At 41.3% G+C, this 21,929-nt stretch overlaps 1 protein-coding gene across 1 annotated transcript in view; it reads left to right on the forward strand.

Annotated features, from left to right (window-relative positions):
• The window catches only part of MAP3K1 (mitogen-activated protein kinase kinase kinase 1), an 80,449-nt gene that overhangs the window by 30,210 nt on the left and 28,310 nt on the right, over positions 1–21,929 (forward strand). The window contains exons 2-6 of the mRNA XM_066618352.1: positions 14,817–14,967; positions 15,902–16,111; positions 17,399–17,593; positions 18,360–18,476; positions 19,399–19,547. Of these exons, the coding sequence (XP_066474449.1) occupies positions 14,817–14,967; positions 15,902–16,111; positions 17,399–17,593; positions 18,360–18,476; positions 19,399–19,547 (822 nt within the window). The remainder of the gene's footprint in view (positions 1–14,816; positions 14,968–15,901; positions 16,112–17,398; positions 17,594–18,359; positions 18,477–19,398; positions 19,548–21,929) is intronic.

Consider the following 21,929-nt stretch of genomic DNA (forward strand, 5'->3'; position numbering starts at 1 on the left):
TGCCATTTTTCCAGACCTCATACTTTGCTGGAAAGTGCTCAGTAACCAGGATTCAATCAGATTCTTGTGCTCATTAGAAAGGGCTTGCACTGGAATTCTTTGGACTCTCACCTTGAACAGCTGGCCCCAGTGCCATAGCATAAAATGGTTTTGAGACTTGGCTTGCGTGGCTGCTGTTTCAGAAAAAATAAATCTAATGCTCTCTTGGGCTTGCAGAAATAGTTTCATGTTTCTATGGAATTTAGCCAAAAGCTAGAGTATTGGAATCCTGTCTATACTGGAATTCTTAATGCACAATTTTTTGTAGTGATTTCTAGATGCATGTATAAACCAGGACATTCCCACAGTTGCCATAATGGGGCCCCTCTTCTGTTGCTCAGTGTTATGTTAGCTTTAATGCCTCCATGACACATGCATTATTACAAAATATAATTATGCAGGTTGACTGAACTATTGCTATGGGAAGTCTAACTTTCAGGCATGTGTGAAAAATCTCTAACATAACATCACTATTATAATTGGATTTAGGTTAACAACTTTGTAAAGATGGCTTATGGGTTTTCATAATCCTTCATCGCCCCCTCCACCTTATAGTTGCACACTATCATTGTTCCCATGCACTATTAAAAATCTAGCAGACTTGACTTGGGGTTTAACATTTAAAAATTAGTTGTTGAACTAGCTTCCTATGTTGACTAATGAGAGCTCTTTATGTTTTGGTATGGTAGCATTATTTTTCTAGGACAAACTCCTGTATTTCTAGGACTAACTTTCTGGTTTCTACTATACTATATTGTGTAGACTGCATTACAGCCTTGCAGACATTGATCTTCTCCATCACATGCTGCAAGTGTCATGGAAATAATAGTAAAACGTCCTTGTTGGCCTATAGATATTTTTAATCCAAAGGAAAATTGTTTTATGGCCGTGCTTTTAATTATTAGACAAATGCTCTTAAATGTGCTTTGAGGTTATCTTATTTAAATATTGATTCTTATCATGGCAATATTAAAATCGGTTTGCAGTAGATAGATTCCTCCAGATTATGCTGAGCTATTAAAATTATTAACCCAATTTGCTAAAAATTTGTTTGCCACTGTATACAGTCAAGCAAAGGTACAGCAGAATCCCATTAAATAGCATAATACACTACCAGACAAATAGTTTGGTTAAAGACAGATGGAAACACATAGTTGACCATCCAACTGCTTGTAGAGACCTGATGAACTTCTTTATACTGTACTCTTTTGTTGTCTGTTATACTCGTATTTTCTTCCACCCTTTCTGCTCCTCCGGCAGACGCCATTGGATGTGAATAGCACTAATGATGGTGAATGGATAAATGGACGAGCAAGCAATGAAACATGGAGAAATGTCAGAAAAGGAGTGAATGTTCCTTGTTCACTGGTGCAGGTTTGCCTTTGAACTAAGCCATATAGCTCCACTTTTGGTGGCCTCTTGTGAAGGTACATCAACAATATTGCCCAAAATTGAATGGGAATGACTGGGTCAATCGTTTATTTAATAATATAATAAAGCATGAATTTACAGCCCAACCATGCATGTTTGGCTACCTACTTTGGTTCTGGCTGTTTATATATTGTATTGGCAACCTTCAGTCTCGAAAGACTATGGTATCGCGCTCTGAAAGGTGGTTCTGGCACAGCGTCTAGTGTGGCTGAAAAGGCCAATCCGGGAGTGACAATCCCTTCCACACCGGGAGCAAGTGCAGTCTGTCCCTGGTCTGTCTCCCTGGCTATGGGCCTTCCTTCTTTGCCTCTTAGCCTCAGACTATTGGCAAAGTGTCTCTTCAAACTGGGAAAGACCATGCTGCACAGCCTGCCTCCAAGCGGGCCGCTCAGAGGCCAGGGTTTCCCACTTGTTGAGGTCCATCCCTAAGGCCTTCAGATCCCTCTTGCAGATGTCCTTGTATCGCAGCTGTGGTCTACCTGTAGGGCGCTTTCCTTGCACGAGTTCTCCATAGAGGAGATCCTTTGGGATCCGGCCATCATCCATGGCTGTTTATATTGCAGGGTTTAAGGGTTTAGTAGAGGCCCTAATCACCATAACAACTTAAGAGCCCTGCTGGATCAGGCGAAAAGCCCAATTAGTTCAGTTTCCTGTATCTCATAGTGGCCCACCATGTGCCTCAGAGAGCACGCAAGACAACAGGAGACCTGCATCCTGGTGCCCTCCCTCGCATCTGGCATTCAGAAACGGCCTACTTCTAAAATCAGGAGGTTGCACATACACATCATGGCTTGTAACCTGTGATCAGCTTAACTTCCAAAAATATGTCCAATCCCCATTTAAAGGCATCCAGGCCAGATGTCTTCACCTCATCCTGTGGCAAGGAGTTTCACAGACTAATTACATGCTGAGTAAAGAAATATTTTCTTTTGTATGTCCTGACTATCCCAGCACTAAATTTTAGTGGATGTCCCCTGGTTCTGGTGTTGTGTGAGAGAGAAAAGAGCATCTCTCTATCCACTCTATCCTTCCCGTGCTTAATTTTGTATGTCTCAATTATGTCCCCCGTCAGCCATCTATATTCTAGGCTGTAGAGCCCCAAACTCTGTAGCCTTTCCTCATAAGGGAGGTGCCCCAGCCCAGTAATCATTTTGGTCACTCTCTACACCTTTTCCATTTCCACTCTCCTTTCTGAGATGTGGCGACCAGAACTGGATGCAGTGCTCCAGGTGTGGCCTTACCATTGATTTGTACAATGGCATAATAGCTGTTTTATTCTCAAAACCTTTTCTAATGATCCCAAGCATGAAATTTGACTTCTTCACCTTTTAAGACAAGCCAGTTTAGCGTAGACCCCTTTGGGGTGTCTGGAGATCTGGGGCAGGAGGTCTGGTCTAGAGGGTAGAGCCTCCATTTGCCTGAAGATTAACATCCACAAGGTCGCCAGTTCGAGGCCACCGGCACCGTGCGACCTTGAAGCAGCTGGCAAGCTGCAGCTGAGCTGTTCCATCTGCTCGGAGCGTGGGAGGATGGAGGCCAGAATGTTAAACCAGATCGGAGTGTAACAGCTCGAATGTGGTGGTTCTTGAAAGAGAGAACCTTCTTTCAATTTGTAAAAATCCCTGCGTGGATTTAATAAGCCTGCCTATGTAAACCGCCTTGAATAAAGTCTTGAATAAAGACCAAGAAAGGCGGTATATAAATACTGTATATTATATTATATTATTATAAATTGGCCATTGTAAGGCGGTCTGAGTTGGATAAAGAATGTTTTACTTTACAGGTGGGCATGCAAAAGATCTATAAGGAATATAAACATCTGGGTCTTTGTAGCTTTTCGGCCTGTATTTTGTGTTGAAAAATCATCTCAATGATGCTATCAGGAAAAGCCGTGAATGTCTTAAACTGGGATCATTGGTCCCATTTAGCTTGGGTGTTTGAGTTCGGAAACAATAAGACATTTTGAGAGGTGGTAACAGGCTCTTTTTTGTAATTATTTGCCTATGCTCCCTATGATTCCTGTCCAGACCTGGGAACAGTATTTCAAGGCTATTTTCTGTGAAAACTCTAAACCTTAACTCCAGTACACAACGTTCTTCCTGTTATTCCTGAATGGCCCCCAGTCACTATAGCAGAAATCAAAATTCTTATTGGCTGACTAAAAGTTGGGAAAGCACCTGAGCTGGATGTGCTCTCCTCTGAGCTCTTAAAAGCTAACCCAGATTGGTGGTCACCTCTTCTTGCTGATCTGTTTTCAACATTGTAAAGTTTGGCGTTGTGCCAGAAGCTATAGCAGTGATGGCGAACCTTTTCGAGACCAAGTGCCCAAACTGCAACCCAAAATCCACTTATTTATCGCAAAGTGACAACACAGCAATTTAACCTGAATACTGAGGTTTTAGTTTACAAAAAAACAACTCATACATTAACATCTTTTACCTACTATTACTTGTAACCTGTAATGAACTTTTCTTCTAGAGCAGGGGTGCCCAAACCCCAGCCCTGGGGCCGCTTGCGGCACTCAAGGACACCCACTCCGGCCTGCAGGGGGCCCCAAGTTTCCAGTAAGCCTCTGGCCCTCTGGAGACTTGCTGGTGCCCATGCTGGCCCTACACAACTGTTCTCAGCATGATAGCCAACTGTTCAACCTCTTAGGTGAGCTGTGGGACGAGAGCTCCCTCCACTGGTTGCTGTTTATGTCTGTGATGCTGCAGCAGCAGAGAAGGAAAGGCCAGTCTTGCTTTGTACCTTTTATAGGCCTTGATTTATTGCAAAACCTTCATTCATTCATATAAGTTACATCCCTAATATATTTATTTATGTAAATTTATTCAAATTTGAAATGTAAATTAATTATTCCCCCGGCCCCTGACACAGTGTCAGAGAGATGATGTGGCCCTCCTGCCAAAAGGTTCGGACACCCCTGCTCTAGAAATTTGTCCAATCCCTTCTTAAAGGCATCTAGGCAAGTTGTCGTCACTGCTTCCTGTGGCAAAGAGTTCCACAGACTAATTACATGCTGGGTAAAGAAATATTGGCAGGGACCCATCCACAGAAGTGGACTCTAAGGCTGCAGTCCCAGCCACTCTTTCCTGGGAGTAAGCCTCATCCACTGTAATGGGGATTACTTTTGAGTAGACACACAGGACTTGTCTCTGCCTGCGCTGCTCACCCCCAGCTGTGCCTTTGCTTTGGAGGAAAAGCCTCTCCTGGAGCTGAGTGGGGAGCTGCTTACAGAAAGGTGAGCTGCAAAGGCTGGCAATGGCTGAGAAGGAGGGCAGATCAGGATTGGCTGGTGGTCAGCCAGTGAAGGGCCCTGAGCCATTCCAAAGAAAAATACCAGGAGCCTGTTGGATGCTGATTGGCTGAGCTGGCTGGAGACTTGGGGAAGGGAAAAAACAGGGACCTGAGCCTGTGGAGCCTGCAAAATTCAAAAGGGAAACAAATGTGGGGCAGGTGGGGGCAGCAACAGAGTGATGGGAGAGGAGGGCAGTGAGCTCCGGGGGCGGGGGGGGGGGGAAGCAGCCTGCCCTCCCCAACACACCGAGGCCCAGAAAAAGCCTCCATTTTATTAAAGTGACACGCAGCTTCAGCGCCCCTCTCCAACCTGCCTGGCTCAGTGCCACGTGCCCACAGAGAGGGCTCTGAGTGCCCCCTCTGGCACGCGTGCCGTAGGTTTGCCACCACTGGGCTATAGTGATCCCCATTTATAAAAAGGGCAATAAAAATCTTCTGACCAATTACAGACTAATAAGCCCGCTATCTGTCATTAGGAAAATGTTTACCAATCACCTACTATGTAGGTTATGTATTGTCTGTGTGATCAGGATATCCTGAACCCAGAACAAGTGGGTTCGGGAAAAGAAAGTTCATATTAGATCATTGCCTGGTCCTTTCACCCTTTTGTGGCTTTTCTGGATCTTAAGAATGCCTTTGACGCTGTCAACAGGGATATTTTGTGGTCTAAGTTTTCCTGGGCAGGGTTAGATAAAAGGCTCAGTGATCCAGAAAGTTTATGCAGGTTCAAGCTACTGCATTAAAGTTTCATCTCAGTGTGATTTATTTGGACAGGTTTCTCTCAATAGGGGAGTCAAGCAGGGCTGTGTCCTTGCCCCTATGTCACGAAGGAGTCTTGGGCTAAAATGCTTGGTTATTGATGTTTTATTATTATTACAATGCTGTATTGACTACCTGGTATGAAATAAGTTACATCTAAAGTCCCAAGATTGTAGTCTTTGGTAAATTTTGGAAGTCCTTTTCCTGGTCCTTATATGGGAATAACATCCATCAGGTCAAAGAATTTAAGTTCCTGGGTATCTCTTTTTCCATTTCAGACATTGTTGGTCACTACATCACCAGGCAATGGTTAACTGGGCCAAGCTTTCTGTACAGGTGTTTCATGTTTTTATTACTCAAGGGGTAATTCCCATATCCTGGCTGCACTGCAGATATTTCATGTGAAATCCATCTCTCAACTTTTATATGGCATTCCTATTTGGATGTCGGCATCCAGCAACTCAGTGGAAAAGTTTCAAGTGTGGTTTTTATGTAAGATATTTGGAGTGCCACATTGTGTTTCCTGTGCAGCCTTATGTCTTGAAGTAGGATAACAGACACTTAGCAGGCCAACCTAAGATTTTTTAAATTCTAGGTGAGGATCTGTTACCTTTTTTACCAGGATATATTACCCCAGGCATTGCTATCTGATCCTACATCTTCACCAGGCCTAGCTCTGTTTGTTAAGAAAATATGGATAATGGGTCTATCTGTTGGGCTCATTACCTCCCACCCAAGTGTTCAGTATATTAAAAGTAAGGCTCCTGGATATGGAGAGGCAAGGCCTGCATGATTTAACCTTCAAGATTTGTTCCCCTTAATACTTTTCAACTGCCATTCTCTTATGGCAGGAGGCCAGATTTTGTATTTCATGCAACATCCACAAAATTAAAGGCTATTTACCCTGGCCAGATGTAATGTTGTGCCTTCTATTTTGGAAGTGACAGGTACCTGTTTTGAGTGACAGGTACAACAAACTTCCTGCAGAGATGAGAGTGTGTACATGTGGCATGGGGGTGGATGAATCCTTGTAGCATATGCTTTTACAGTGCACTTGGTACCAGAATCTGTGCTTACATTACCTTAATTTGTTTCCCTCTGGTCCCTCTGGTTGATCTGACCTGGTTAAAATTCGTTATTTGTTAACAGGCACCAATAAGGAGTTAACAAAGATGGTAATCAAATATGTTGATTCTATTATTCAGAAGTGCCATGAAATGCTGGCATTCATTCTCGAGCCTTAATGCTTTGAATTTGGTCTCACTCTGTATAACAGAGTACAATTTTGCCTTTTCCTGTGGGGACTGGATGCATCTTTTATTTTCCATTTTGTGTGTATGTATTGTATTGTATTGTATAGTCTGTCTATGCCCCTTCATCTCATGGCACACTGACAGAAGGCGCTAAAATTGTCAAGGCACACCTTCAGTATTTTGACCATTGACAAGGCATACCATGCTGCTGGTAGGGGGCTCAAATCCTCTAGTTGCCCTGCTAATAAATGACCTTCCTCAAACCCCCATGGCACACCAGTTGGAAATTTCTGGTCTATGCCGATAAAGGTTCTGAGCCGACCTACTTACTTGGGGGGTTGCGCTGGTTAACGGCACTGTGTAGGAGGCTCGCAGCCTCCTCTGTGGACCTCCCTACTGCTGTAAATAGCTCCCATTGATCAGAGCTATTTGCAGCAATTGGGAGGCCCACAGAGGGGGCTGCAAACCTCCCACACCCTGCTGGAAACCAACGTGAACCCCCCCCCCCGGTAAGTAAACAAGCCCCTTGCTCCCAGCGTCTGGGCGCTCATTTCTGGGCCAGTCCCCTTAAGTGGGAATGGCCCTCTTCCGGTTCCACTGGTTGATCTGAACCCTCCAGTTTAGGAATCACTGATCTAGGGTGTCTTAGTCTGTGTGCGTGCATGCTCCCTTGAATATCAAATGCTTCAGAAGTAAGGAACAAATCACATAAGATGTGGAAACAAGTTTTCCCACATCTTTTTCTGCCAAAATGCACAAATCTTTGGAAGAAGAAAGCAGAATAGCTGTGTTCATGGCAATAATCATGGATGTGTATAATTTTGGATTTAATATCAGGATCTTTCTTCAAAAGAATTAAAAATGTGGCAGAATGTTCTTATGGTAGTGATACCTTTATTTGCAAGACTACATTCAGTTCTTTTACTAGCTTGCCTGTGTGCACCTCATATTTGTCATCTGTGTCACACTGATAATCTACAAGAGGAGTGAGAAGATCAGCCTCTAGTTAGATGAGGCTTCCCCTGCTCTTCACCATGGGGAAAAGAGATTGCTATCAAAAGTAGGCACCGTTCACAGCTTCATTCACTCTTGTCATAAAATCTACCACATTTATTGAAACATCTTATGAGGGCTGCAGTTGGTTTCTGTCTGCTTAAGTTCAGCATTCCTGCCCAGGGTGCATGTGCATTGTGTTTGTGTCCTCCTCCCCCATTCTTAAAATTGATATTGGAAAGTACATGGTATGTAGCAACACCTCTGCTACCTAGGTAGAGAGGCACCTCTTAAAGTAGTGCCCATTGAATATTTAGTTGTGTGAGAGTGAACTGCCCTTCACCAAGCATGGAGTCTTTTCTAGTGCTGGTTGCTGGCATCCTTTTTTTTGGCATGTTATTTTTGGATTGTGAGCCTTTTGGGGAAAGGGAACAATTAATTTGTCATTTTCAAATAATGGCCACCATCTGTATCTCTCAAGCAGCGCATTATCCATCAGTGGACAAACGTGTCATGTATGGACCATCTAGTCATATTTAAATTAAGAATACAGGCTCCCCTGTATTAGTTTATCCACAAACTGTGGATAAAAAGGAACCCTTTACTTACTATGGCACCAAGCACTCCTGTCTCATCCTTTGCAACCTGTTATAGAATAGTAGAAGAGGAATATAAAGAGGAACCTTCCAGAATACTCAAGAAGGGAGACTAAGGGCACAATCCTAACCAACTTCCCAGCACTGACTTAGCCTCAATGCAGCCCCCAAGTTAAGGCAACAAACATGCCCTTAGCTTGACGAGGCCCCCTTGACTACCTCCCCATTGCAGGATGCAGTGCACACCACATTGGCACACCTATGTCAGTGCTGGGAAGTTGGTTAGGATTGAGCCCTAAGAGGAGGGAGCTTCCTACTTCCTGTTAGTGTTATCTTAGTCCCCCCCCACAATAGAATTCTGAATGGCTGCTTCTCGCGTTCCTATTCTAGTGTTTTATAACAGGCTGCAAAGGAAGAGATAGGAGTGTTTGGTGCCACAGTAAATGAAAATACATAAGTTATGTGCACACAGGGGTGGAGAACTGTGGATAAGTGAATCTGCAGATATGGGAGGATGTCTGTTTATAAAGATGCCAGATCTCACCTCCGTTGCAAATTATATACTGTTGAGGTCACTTATCTATGTCTCACTGCTTTCCAAGGCTCAGTGCTTGAGGGCCAAGAGCTAAGGAGGAATGCCTCCCAAATTCAGCAGAAGACCCCACACCATGCCTTTGGGGGAGGGGTCAAAATGGATCAATAAACACAACTTTATGAGTCTGTGAGCCCCTGGTTTTGAAGAACTGTGTAGAAGAGCAACAGGTTAATTGAATAGGACAGTGTTAAACCAATAGGGCATACTTTGATCCAGTGTTCACTGTGCCTAGGTATGAATGTGCCTGGCCATAGAATCTATTCTGAATATCTGTCCTATTCTCTTAAGTAAATAAGCAGTTCCATCCCCTCCACATATATCTGGGATTTGAATAGGCTTCCTGGTAAACCTAATTCTTGAAATTGCATTACCCTGGTCACAAGCCAAATGAGGTTAAAACCATGATTTAGGTGACATAAACAGAAAACTTGTAAAGGGAAGTTAACACCTCTGGTTTTGAACACTAGTGTAGATTTTCCAGAAACCCTGATACAGTCACAGTTCCCAGATAAGAACATAAGAACAGACCCACTGGATCAGGCCATAGGCCCATCTAGACCAGCTTCCTATATCTCACAGCAGCCCCATCAAATGCCCCAGGGAGCACACCTGATAATGAGACCTGCATCCTGGTGCCCTCCCTTGCATCTGACATAAGCCCATTTCTAAAATCAGGAGGTTGCACATACACAACGTGGCTTGTAACCCATAATGGATCTTTCCTCCAGAAACTTGTCCAATCCCCTTTTAAAGGCATCCAGGCCAGATGCCGTCACCACATCCTGTGGCAAGGAGTTCCACAGACCAACCACACACCGCGTAAAGAAATATTTTCTTTTCTCTGTACTAACTCTCCCAACACTCAATTTTAGTTGATGTCCCCTGGTTCTGGTGTTATGTGAGAGTGTAAAGAGCATCTCTCTATCCACTTTATCCTTCCCATGCATAATTTTGTATATCTCAATCTTGTCCCCCCTCAGGTGTCTCTTTTCTAGGCTGAAGAGGCCCAAATGCCGTAGCCTTTCCTCATAAGGAAGGTGCCCCAGCCCAGCAATCATCTTAGTTGTTTTCTTTTGCACCTTTTCCATTTCCACTATATCCTTTTTGAGATGCGGCGACCAGAACTGGACGCAATACTCCAGGTGTGGCCTTACCATCGATTTGTACAATGGCATTATAATATTAGCTGTTTTGTTCTCAGTACCTTTTCTAATGCTCATGATCTCATGATCATGTTCTTTTCTAATGATCATATTCTAATGATCAAGATACATATAGGTACCTATCTTTTCCCATAGAACTGAAGTTATTTGGTGTGAAACAATGCTAGGTGAATAGGTCTCCTGATTTAAGATTTTAGTGTATGATTTTTCATGGGACCAAACTATATGTGATGTTAGCTCTGCAAGTATGTACTGTAGTTGGAAGTGTTACGTAGTAGTTATGCAAGTAGTACAGAGGTAGGAGATATTTAATCATTTACCTCATCATTTTTCTTCAGAAAAAGCATATGCATGTACACACATGATTATATAACTCTAAAAGTGGCATTTTGGAGGTTAAATTGCTGCTGTGGGAATTTTGCACAGTAAAAAGCAGCATACAGAGGACCCTCATCTGTGGGCTCGGCATCCACAGATTTGAGCATCCGTGGAGGATGAGCCTGTGGCTGGTTGGCTTCCCAAATGTGACGGATGAAACTTGCGGTTTGCACTGGCAACTTCCGGTTGTGTCTGAAGTTGTTCTGAGGTGTGCCCAGTTCACCTGAGGTCATGCGCATCCTCCCTGCACCTCAGAATGCCTCCTGGATGTGACTGGAAGTCACCAGTGTGAACCGTAAATTACTTCTGGTTGCATCTGGGTGGCTTCTGAGGAGGTCAGGCCTTCCCCCAGTAAGTTATTGCAGCGCCGTGTTGGACCCTCCGCAGATTTAATTATCCATGGATCTTAGTTTCCTAGGGCACAAGGTAGAGGTTAAATAATTTAAATGTTTTGTTGGGGCCTTGCTATCTGCAAGGTTATTGGACCCCCCCCCCCCCACTCATACAGAAAACTGGATAATGAAATCACGGTTTCAGCCCTTTTAAACCCTCTGGAGGTGACCAGAGCTCTGCTTTCTCTGGTCGCCTTTGGAGGTTTCATGTTGAGCCAAGTGTGGCTCAACACAGGTCTGGGGGACCTGCATTAAGTCAGAACCGTGAATGGAAAGACCATGAATAAGTAGGCTCAACCTGTATTACTGGAAATGACTAGAATCGTGTTTCTGTCAGCATTGGGCTGAGTACTATGAGTACAGAAAACTGATGCAAGAATCCAGGTAAACAATCCACAGCTCCCCAAAAGGATAAAGCAACTTTCAATTTTAAGTACAGAGTGCACAGGGGAAATTGCACTGTTACTATGTACTTATTAAAATTTCTTAAAGCTTGTGCTTTTATTCTTATCCTTAAAATAACTGATCTTAGAAATCTGATCAAAGCCCTTATTTGTGTGGCTTTCTTATCCCAAGGTAGGATAAGTAGACACCAGTTTTTCATCAAGAACTGTCTTCAAATTAACCCTTCCTATAATCTCATGTGTCAACTTATCTATTGCCATAATCTCCCATATCTGCCACAGACATTCCTCTATGAATAATCTTTTTGACACATTTTCATTCTTTCCAATCAACAACTTTTGTCAACTTCCGATAATAACAGTTTCTTTTGTTTAAATGTCAATGATTCCCCTGTGCCAACAGCAGTGAATAGTATATAGCTTAAATGTGAGAGAAGCATCCGTAGTATGAGCATCGTATTATGTGAGACAGGTAGCAGAACCTAGGAACTGAAAGTTTTTCTTTCCTGGTTAGCATCCTGTGAAGTAGACTGAAATGTATTGATGCATAACATGGTTTTTCAAGTAACAAACTTAACAATCCATTTTAATTGGGAGATGGTTGCCCCAAGACTTGTCTTTCTCAATAATGACTTTGAGATTTTAGATGGATGTTGGTATTTTTTATGTTTAGGCATTCAGTATCAGTGCAGTATAACCAAGAGACTTTAGATTTGGGTTAAATACTGGTTCACTGAAAAACTTACCAGAAATCAGGTGTGGGTTTTGTTTGATTCTCTAGTTTTAAGGTGCTTCGGTTTTACTGTTAGCTGCCTTGTGGATCCTTTGATTCAGAAATGTCAGATATGAATATTTTAGTAAATAAGAGTGGTCACAAGTGTACTGTGGACTGCATTTCTTCATTAGATCACAAAGCTGTGTGAATAGGGCACATTTATATTTACTAGATACATATGATTACATTGATTCAACCTTTGTGTGTTTGGTTGAAGATACTGTTTGAATTCAAAGCTTTTGAATACAGAAGGACTGGCTCATGTGATTCTTCTCCCATTTTTTTGGTTTCAGACTCTTAAAGGATCTTTATAGATTAACTGAGCAAACGTGTTTTACTTAGCACATGATGACTAAATTGCAAATAAGGAGGGGTGCTTACACAGTCCTTTCCAATAAAGCAAATTTTAAAACACCACAGCAGTGTGCACTCTGTCCTGTAGCCCTTGCTTGTATTCAGAGTTTGCTGTAGTAACGATAATTAGTTGCAGCTTTCTGCCTATGGCTTGAGGCTTCCGTCAGCCACGGGAGCCAAGACCAAAGCAGGAAAAGTTCCTTCTTCAGTGGCTCCTGTGGTGATCTACCTCCTATACGTAGGTCACACCTCCCTCTGTCTAGTGGGAAGAGTTGGCCTTGCTGTAGTTAATGGTTCAGGGGGGACCCAGTTTCCTCCAATCCCTTACTTTTTACCTGTATTATGGGCTTTTTAAAATGTCTCAGTAAGTCAGCAAACCCGCTGGAGAGAGTATCTTGTACAGGTTATTTCCCCTTATTCTTGGGGGTTCTGGAATGGATAGCTGAAACCATGAATACAAGTTATTGTGGAGAGACCCATAATGGTATTTTTGTATAAAATCTGTTTTTATATTACTTCTAAAACAACTCTATACTTATTCATTAAGTGCAGTTGATCCTCTGCGTCTCTGGCGATTTCATTCTCAGAACCCCAATGGTTGCAGAAAACTGTGGATAATCGAATCCATGGTTGGCCCAAGCTATGCTCCAGTTATGCCCGGAGGGTGTTCTGAGGCACAGGGAGGTCATGTGTAGCCTCCCCATGTCTCAGAACACCTGCTGGAGGTGTCCAAGACTCACTTCCAAAAGTGCATTTTGGAAACTTCAGGCAGATTGGTGGCAGATCCGGATGTATTTGGAGGATACGTGTCAAGCCTCAACGTGGGTTGGGCCTCAAATCTGCAAATGTAAAATCCACAGATGACAAGGTCCCATCTGTATTCAGATGTTAAAAATGTCTAGCTCTCCTCTAGAAAACAATGAAGCCTGATCTTTGGCAGACTTTTTAAAGAAGGAACTTCCAGCTGCAGAGCTGCAACCAAGAATGACGCTCTTGCATGTTCTTGCCATACAGTATTTGTATGCGTATTTGTGTACATCTGTATTAAAATGCGTATGAGAGTTAGCTGCTGTTTATGGGGTTTAGGATTTTTTGTAGGCAACACCATATAGAACACTCTATGGTAGTCATTGCTGCTTTTGTAATCTTGATAATGGATGTTGTTGATGATGATAGCAGTTGTGGTCATTATTAGCATTTTTAACTTCCTTTGATAATGTTGACCAGTAGTTCTCTAACTGCAGCTCTCTGGCCCACCAAAGGGTCTTGACCCAATTTTTGGTGGTTTGCAATTAGGCCACATTGATTAGGCTGTGTGCATCAAGGGTTAAAAAAAGCTGCTGTTTGGGGGGAGCACTGCTGCCCAATAGCCACAGAGACTTGAGCTGCTGGTTAAACCTTCTTTAGGTCGGTCACGATGCGAAAAAGTATAAAAACCACTGATGTACACTAGATAAATAGTGGCAAACTAATGGTTTTTGTAGTATTCTAATAATTTGAGTAAACCTCTTAGAAAGTGATCAGATACTATGAGTGACAAGGAAGCAACCAGCTATTTGCTGCCAGATTAATATTTTTTTAATACAGCTGTTTAAATTACTTGGTCATTGTTCAGAATGATGTCAAATTGATACTTAATTGGCTCCACTAACCAACTAATTTGGGTCACATGTCTTTTAATGAGACAAGAAAATTATTTCAAATGTGTAAAGAAACTGCTGTTCAGAATGTTTAGTTCATAACTAATGTTTATTGATTCTTTTTGCCGCTAAATATGTTTTCTATGGATTTGTATATAAAATGAGATGGATTGCAATTCTCATTTTTTTAGGTTAATGTTGTTTAAAGATTTGTTGTCATTTTAACTAGAACGGTCATAAATTTATAAGACAGCCTCTAATATACAATTCCCAAAGCTTTCCTTTCTAGTTTATTTTGATTTTTTAAAAATGCCTTATGCAAAGGACTCTTGGAAACCCAGATCACATATCATTGAAGTACTTTCCCCTGTTATCTGAGGAAATGAAGTTGTCTGTCACATTGCTGTTCAGAAAGGGCTTCATCTTTTTGTTTTTTTGCATTTAAGCATAGAGAACTATGCTACAGACATGTTAAATGCTTATCACAGGGTGTGGTGGGAAAGTAGCTGGACCAATGAGATCTTTAAGCTTAATTTTTACAAAACAACTTCCCTTTGTGCTTAATACTTGGAGTACTTATACTTCAGGATAGCAAACTGTGCACATTAAGGCATTTGCTCCTGCCACTGGAATCAGTCTTTGAGCAATTATTAGAGAGAGGGAAATTATGGTGGTTCAAGGCAAGGGTTAAGCATAACACTGTGTTTAATAGTCACATTTATGTGCTTTGCTTTTTCTTTACTGTAGTCGTGACATGGAGAATAAAGAAACCCTCCGGGGGTTGCAGAAAATGGATGACCGCCCAGAAGAGCGCATGATCAGGGAGAAACTCAAGGCAACGTGTATGCCTGCCTGGAAACACGAATGGCTTGAAAGGAGGAGTAGGAGAGGCCCTGTGGTAAGTAAGGCTCAGGGAAAGGTACTGAAAAGCTACCTTTTAAAAAGCTTAGTAATTGCTGAAAGTGTGGAGTGAATTTGCTGTCTTACACATGAATTGCTGAGTGAAGCATCCAAATAATGTACAAAATCTACACTGTATTATGGTAGTCAAAGCCTAGCTTCAAGTTTTATTGCTCAAAATATTACAAGACTGCCCTCTACTGTTGGCATTAAATTTGTCTCTAATAAAGAAATCTTGGTTGCTATTTGTAGCTAAAAGGGGGGGAAAAGTCTTACAGAAACAATGTAATAGAAATATTTGTCATGAGTCTTATAGGGTTATAGGTCCTAGTGCTTTGAATGCAAAAAGCAAAGATTAAACCTTGCATGCAAACTAACATATGGATAATGAGACAGATTGAATGAAGTGGGACAGGCAAAAAGCAAAGTCAGAGGGAAGGGATGGTTATGCACATTTAATGATGAACCAAAGAGGCTTTGCCTTTGTGTTCCTACGCAAGGAATGCAGCAGTTTGTGATATGGCATTGTGGTTGACTATCAAAGAAATGGTCAATAATTCTAGTCGGTATTGGCAAGCTGTTGAACGCTTTGGGTCTCATCCAAAGATTTTGAAGATTAGTGCTTTTTTGCCCTAGAAATTCAGTCTTTAGATCCCTGAACTAGATAACTGTTACTACTTTTCTCATTATTATTAATATTGGATATTTATATACTGCTTTTCAACAAGAGTAGTTCACAAAGTGGTTTACATAGTAAAATAAATTGATAAGTGGTTCCCTGTCCTAAAGGGCTCATGAGGGAAGCCAGGCAGGGTAAAACTGACATTACTAGAACTGTTACTAATCTTGTATCCTCTAGCTATGATGTGCTTTTTAAGATGTAACTTAAAACTGTAACTGTAAATCACTTTTTTCATTTCTTTCTTGACAAGGTGGTAAAGCCAATACCAGTAAAAGGAGATGGCTGTGAAGCAAATAGACCAGCAACAGACCCACCTACTGAAGGGCAAACAAGCGCCACATCACCTACACAGAAGGGAAGGCGGAGCCCTTCACCTAGTAGTAGTTCCTCCTCATCCTCTTCTAGGGCTGTTAAATCTGAATCGCCTGGTGTAAGAAGGAAAAGGGTATCGCCTGTGCCTGTGAGTTTTAGTGCCTTGTGTAACTAAAGACATAACTTTGATGTGAATCATTTCTGAGAAAAGCAGTGTAAACAGTAATGTTCTGAATTTGTGTTAGAGGTGGTAATCACTGAGTTGTCAAATTACATGTCATGTACAGTTGCATGTTCATGAGCAACAAGCAACATGCTGTGTTTTTTTTTTACTTTTGTAAGCTAATCTGGAAGTATGTATATTGAAGGGCAGTGTGATAACCACCCACCCTCACAGAATGGTAAAGGAGGTCATGGAGCAGTGAGGCAAGGGCAGTGATGATGATATTGGCCATTGCTGGACTGCCCTGTAACTTGCAGTTACTCCCGTGGTGATCAGCTGCAGATGCACGAGTGGCTGATACCAACCCTTAACGAGGGCTGATGCTAACAGAGAGAGGTTGGCAGGGTGGAGGCAGGAAGGAGAGAGAGGAGGAGGCAGAGAGACCTGACAGAGGATGAACAGAGAGAAAAGACAAATGAGAAGGAGGAGGAGGAAAGACTTAGGAGAAAAGGAAAAGCTGCAGAAAGGAGTGAAGGTGGGATGAGAATAAGAGTGAGAGACTGGAGGATTGTGAGGAGATAGAATTGGGGAACTGGAGGGACTTTAGGAGGAGGCAGCCAGCAAAGGAGTGGGAGACTGGGGAAATAGTTCTGCCAGTGGAATGAAAACTGTCTGAGGTGTTTTCAGGGCAGGGAGGTACTTGGCAAAAACAGGGAAGGGCATAAGAGAGATCCTAAGCAAAGAGTAACTGTCCTAGAGCAATTGGAGTTCTGGAGCTAGTGTGCAGCTTGGGCCCTACGCTACCTGAGGCAATCCTCAGTTGAACTTGAACATCAACCCTCAATTTTGAGGTAAAGACTTAGTTAACATGAATCAAGCACTTTCTCAGGGACTAGGATGCACAAATCTGAAAAGGGGGACCTGTTGGTGAGACCTTTCTATTCTTTTGTAATAAACATAGTGCTAGAACTCAAATCACTAATTGTATGCAAGACTTGCCTCTTAGAGTGCCTTAATGTATCCATGTAACTTGAACTCCTTGAACATGAACAATCCCCCACGCATGCACCCCTGGAAGGGCATAGAGTTTACAGTTAGCAAATACATTCTTAAATATGTTGTAGTGTATTATCTATGTAGTTTAACTGAGATGATAAGGCATAAAACTGCATTTATGGATTATTGTGTCAGGTGGGTGGGAAGGACAAGGAATCAAAATCAGTAGACAAAATTACTGAAAGTTAATAGAAACAAATTGGTTTTGAGTTTCAGAGTGGACGAATAACACCACCTCGAAGAGCTCCATCTCCAGATGGCTTCTCCCCATATAGTCCTGAGGAAACAAGTCGACGGGTCAACAAAGTTATGAGAGCCAGATTGTACCTCTTACAGCAGATAGGACCCAATTCCTTTTTGATAGGAGGAGACAGCCCAGATAACAAATATAGGGTATTCATTGGCCCTCAGGTATGAACTGCACAGGGTTTTTGTTAACTATAAAATAAAACTGATTTCAAGTGATTATATTAGAATGAACTTTTAATCTTTGGCCACATTCTAGTAAAGCTAAGTCTTTTCTAATATGTGTGAAATTAATTTCAGTGAAAATACTGATATTTGATCTAGGACAGTGTTTCTCAAACTGTGGGTCGGGGCCCACTAGGTGGGTCGCAAGCCAATTTCAGCTGGGTCCCCATTCATTTCAATATTTTATTTTTACTATATTAGACTTGATGCTACCATGGAATGTGACTGCATTTGGAGAAATGTTAGAGACCTGTACTTTTAACAAGCTACTGTGTATATGCTTTTAGCATTGGTGGTAAATGGGACTTACTCCTGGCTAAGTGTGGGTAGGATTGCAGCCTAGGACTGCTAAAAAAATTTCCTGATTGATGATGTCACTTCTGGTCATGACATCACTTCTGGTGGATCCTGACACATTCTCATTCTAAAAAGTGGGTCCTGGTGCTTAATGTGTGAGAACCACTGATCTAGTAAATATGTATTTAGACAATGGCAGATGGTTAAGTAATAAATAGTCAAAAATCTTCATCAGTCCATGGAAGGAAAATCATCAGAAAACAGTTGCTACTAGTAGCCAATTTTATTTTTTTCTAAAAGAAAAACAAAAGCATAATCATGATAGCATTGAACAGAGTAATGTTTGGGTCTAATAAGTTGGCATGTAAAACATCCATAATGCTCACAGTAGACAACTTTGCTTTTACAGACCTGTAGCTGTGGGCGAGGAACATTTTGCATTCATCTGCTGTTTGTTATGCTTCGAGTGTTTCAGCTTGAATCTTCAGATCCAATGCTCTGGCGAAAGACCTTGAAGAACTTTGAGGTAGTACCAGCCTGCTCTAATTCTATAATGGCACTTGTTCTTGAAATGAATTGCTGAGATTTATCATTCAGAATTTCAAATTAAAAATGAATCTAAAGTTTTGCTACTTTTACTATATTATTTCTTAAAACTGCAAATAGCTCCTACTGTGTCAAAATAGATTGATTCAGTGAACAGTAACTTCCCCCCAGTATAATCTTCTGTTTTAATGGTTGGGTGCTAGTGTGTCTTTAACATGAACTGTAACTTAACTGAAGTAAGAGATTTAGTGTGGATAGTAGAATAGCATGTTCCTTCCCTGCAGTGCTTTCCTTCCTGCCCAGATCGTAGTTAAAGGTTACTTTCACACTGATGAATAAGTGTGTTTAGGGCTAACCAGAACCCAATTAATTTTCAAGTTAAATGTTAACATGACTTGTGACTTCTCTTCACCTCGGCAAAGTGAGGGGCAGAGAATGTGTGATTCCACAACCTAACCCATCTCTTAATTGCTCTTAAGATATGTCCCCTGTTAGGTCCAGAGAAGAATATGAGAAGAATGTACTTTGAAATGGAAGCACTGTTGTTCAGGAGAACATGACACCAGCATCTGTCCTGCAATTTCTTCTCTCCTGTCTTCATTCTCTCCTAACAATTTAGATAGCTGGTGCTTCCTTTGTACCTAACATAAAATTGCAGAGAGAGATGGTCAAAATTCAGGGATCAATGTCAACCTAAAATGAGATTCTTAGTCTTTGAACTTGAAATACATTGCTTTTTAATTTGCAGTTATCCCTTACTGGTGAACTTATTTGAAGTCTTTCTTTTACTGATACCGTTGTAATTTGTCAATGCCTTTTTAGCTTACAGGTCGTCTGCAATTAAATCTCTATTCAAAAGTAGACATCAACTTTGAGGTATTACTATTTTCTTTCAATGTTAGGTTGAGAGTTTGTTCCAGAAATATCACAGTAGGCGTAGCTCAAGGATCAAAGCCCCGTCACGTAACACCATCCAGAAGTTTGTCTCACGCATGTCAAATTCTCATACATTGTCATCATCTAGTACGTCTACATCTAGTTCAGAAAACAGGTTAGTATTACTAAGTGGTGCTGTTCTAAAATTTCACACTTACAGACTATGCAAGTTTTCCTTTCATTGTCATGGTGAGTCTCTTTGTATAAAATATGACCTAAGTTAACTAAAGTGCTGGTTTTTGTTTTCTTGGATGCTCTTGGCAAGAATTTTTGTTAGTTGTAATCTCTGACTGACTTTATTTGCCAAAGTGCATTTCTAAAGTTGGTTTTCAATTCGTCATTGCACTTGAAGAGCAATTTGCTCAAAATGTGCTCAGAATTGGAATTGCTTCAGTAAATCTTGGTTTAGCCATATAAATTTTTTCCCCCTTGTTATATCGGAGCATGACTTTTGTGGCTGGCACATTCTTTTCTTAAAAGAACCAAGTGTGTTTTAGATGCTGTATATATACAGCAAGGGCACTTGAAGTCTAATGAAGCCTTGAGAAGGACTGTATGCCTTTTAAAGTGACATTTTTATTTTAAAATGTTTCTTTAGTAGGTAATATTGGTAATATTCTTTAACATCAGAATAGCTAACTATACCAGTCATTGCTGCCTTGTGGGCAGTATTCGGCCACAAAGGAAGGGCGCCCTCAGCCTTATACTTTTTAGTTAAGGTTTGCCTAGAATTTCCTGTAACAAAGTGAAATATTTTTTTAAGTTGTGAGAAATAGAGATATTCCATATTGCCTGTTTTAAACTTCATATGCAGCATTAATAATACTTAATAGTATGTCCAAGCCATATGCTCTGTTACTGTGAAGGCTTTATTTCGAGATGGCACAAACTTTATTTTGGAGCTTGTATTGTATATTTACTTGTAGGGAGTGAGTTTTGTGAGTGTAAATGTATTTCTGCCCTGTGGACAGCAAAGTGGTTTCTGAGGATGCAGAATTTGGCTATCAATGAACTACTGCATATCATCATTTGCCTTGCAAGTCACATTACTTGCAGATGTTTGCACATGGAAAGACAAGCATAACATGTCCAACTTGCATAGCAAATGGCATACTTCCGTTGCAGCATCTGTTACCTTAATTTTATTTATTTGTTAGCCATGACATGATATTTTAAAGAGTAAAATAGGCAATTGACTGGTCCCTTATTCTAGAAATTTATACTCTAAGATCAGAGGCGGGAGAGTAGTGTCAGTTGGGGATGGAAAACATGTGAAGGAAGTATGGAAGTGTTGGGTCTTAACCTGGGTTTTGAAGAAAGATGGCACTGTGTAGATACTCTGGGAAGGAATTCTGAGGCATAAGAGTTGCAGTATTAAACCATTTTTGTGTATGAATATGAAACCCTGGGAGAACTGGGCCTTAGTAGAAACATTTTAAATTCTAGCATTTAGTATCTAGTATAACATGCAGTGAATGTACTGTGTATCCATAGTATACTCCCATGTAACCATGGGTGTATGCAGTATCTAAGTTTTTTGAAAAGGACATACCAAGGTACTTGCTACAGTAATGATGATACTCACCAAAGGAGGATCAGAATCCATTGTTCCTTTTGCTTTATTGGATACTCTCATAATTATTGGACTAGCTTGATGTTTACATTGGGTAGAAATCTGTTAAAAATATACAGGTTGAGTCTCATTATTTGCGAGGGTTCCATTTCAAGGACTCCAGTGGATAGCAAAAAAACTATACTAGCACTATAGCAAATCAATTTTAAAAACAAAGTCTCTTGGTTCTGGTGATTTTAAAACAGCCTTGCTGACCTTTGTAATGCACACAGAGGCAATCAGTGTCTCTCCAGGCTTCACTAGGAGAAAGCAATTCCTCCCTTCACCAGGAGCCCCAGCAAAGGGGAAAGAATGGAGAAGGTGATAATCGTTGCCATTTTGCCTTAGTTCATGCTGGGGGGGGAAGGGAGGAGTGACGCCTGCAGAGAGAATGATTGTTGGATTGTCATCCGGCTGCCCTCTCTGACATTATTAAACAACTGTTTTCCTTTCATTTAAAGGGCCCTTCTCATCAGCTCTGAGATGGAAAAATCTGTGGATAATTAGGGTATACCTGTATTCACTTGCATGACTGTCTCTCTGCAACAGTAAAAGGCAGTTTTTTAAACTGTGATTTTAAAGGGGTGCATTTTTCCCTTCTCCAGGAATCAGCACATTCCTTCTCATTTGCAGGGGCCATCGTGTTGAGTCAAATCTGTGTATAACAAGGCTGTACCTGTATTTCTAGTCTAAAATTTTGACAGCTCATTAGCTGTATGATTTGAAGACAGTTGTGCTGAAAAAATACTTTAATCTGTTTCTGGATTATGTACTCACATAAATTATATAAACTTAATTTCTGCCACAATAGCAATAGCTCAAATTCTACTCCCTCAGTTCAGAATTGAGGGTTTTTACTGCACATGGTGCCCACAATCAAAGGTT

This window comes from Tiliqua scincoides, chromosome 2, assembly GCF_035046505.1.
Source record: "Tiliqua scincoides isolate rTilSci1 chromosome 2, rTilSci1.hap2, whole genome shotgun sequence".
Lineage (NCBI taxonomy): Eukaryota > Metazoa > Chordata > Lepidosauria > Squamata > Scincidae > Tiliqua > Tiliqua scincoides.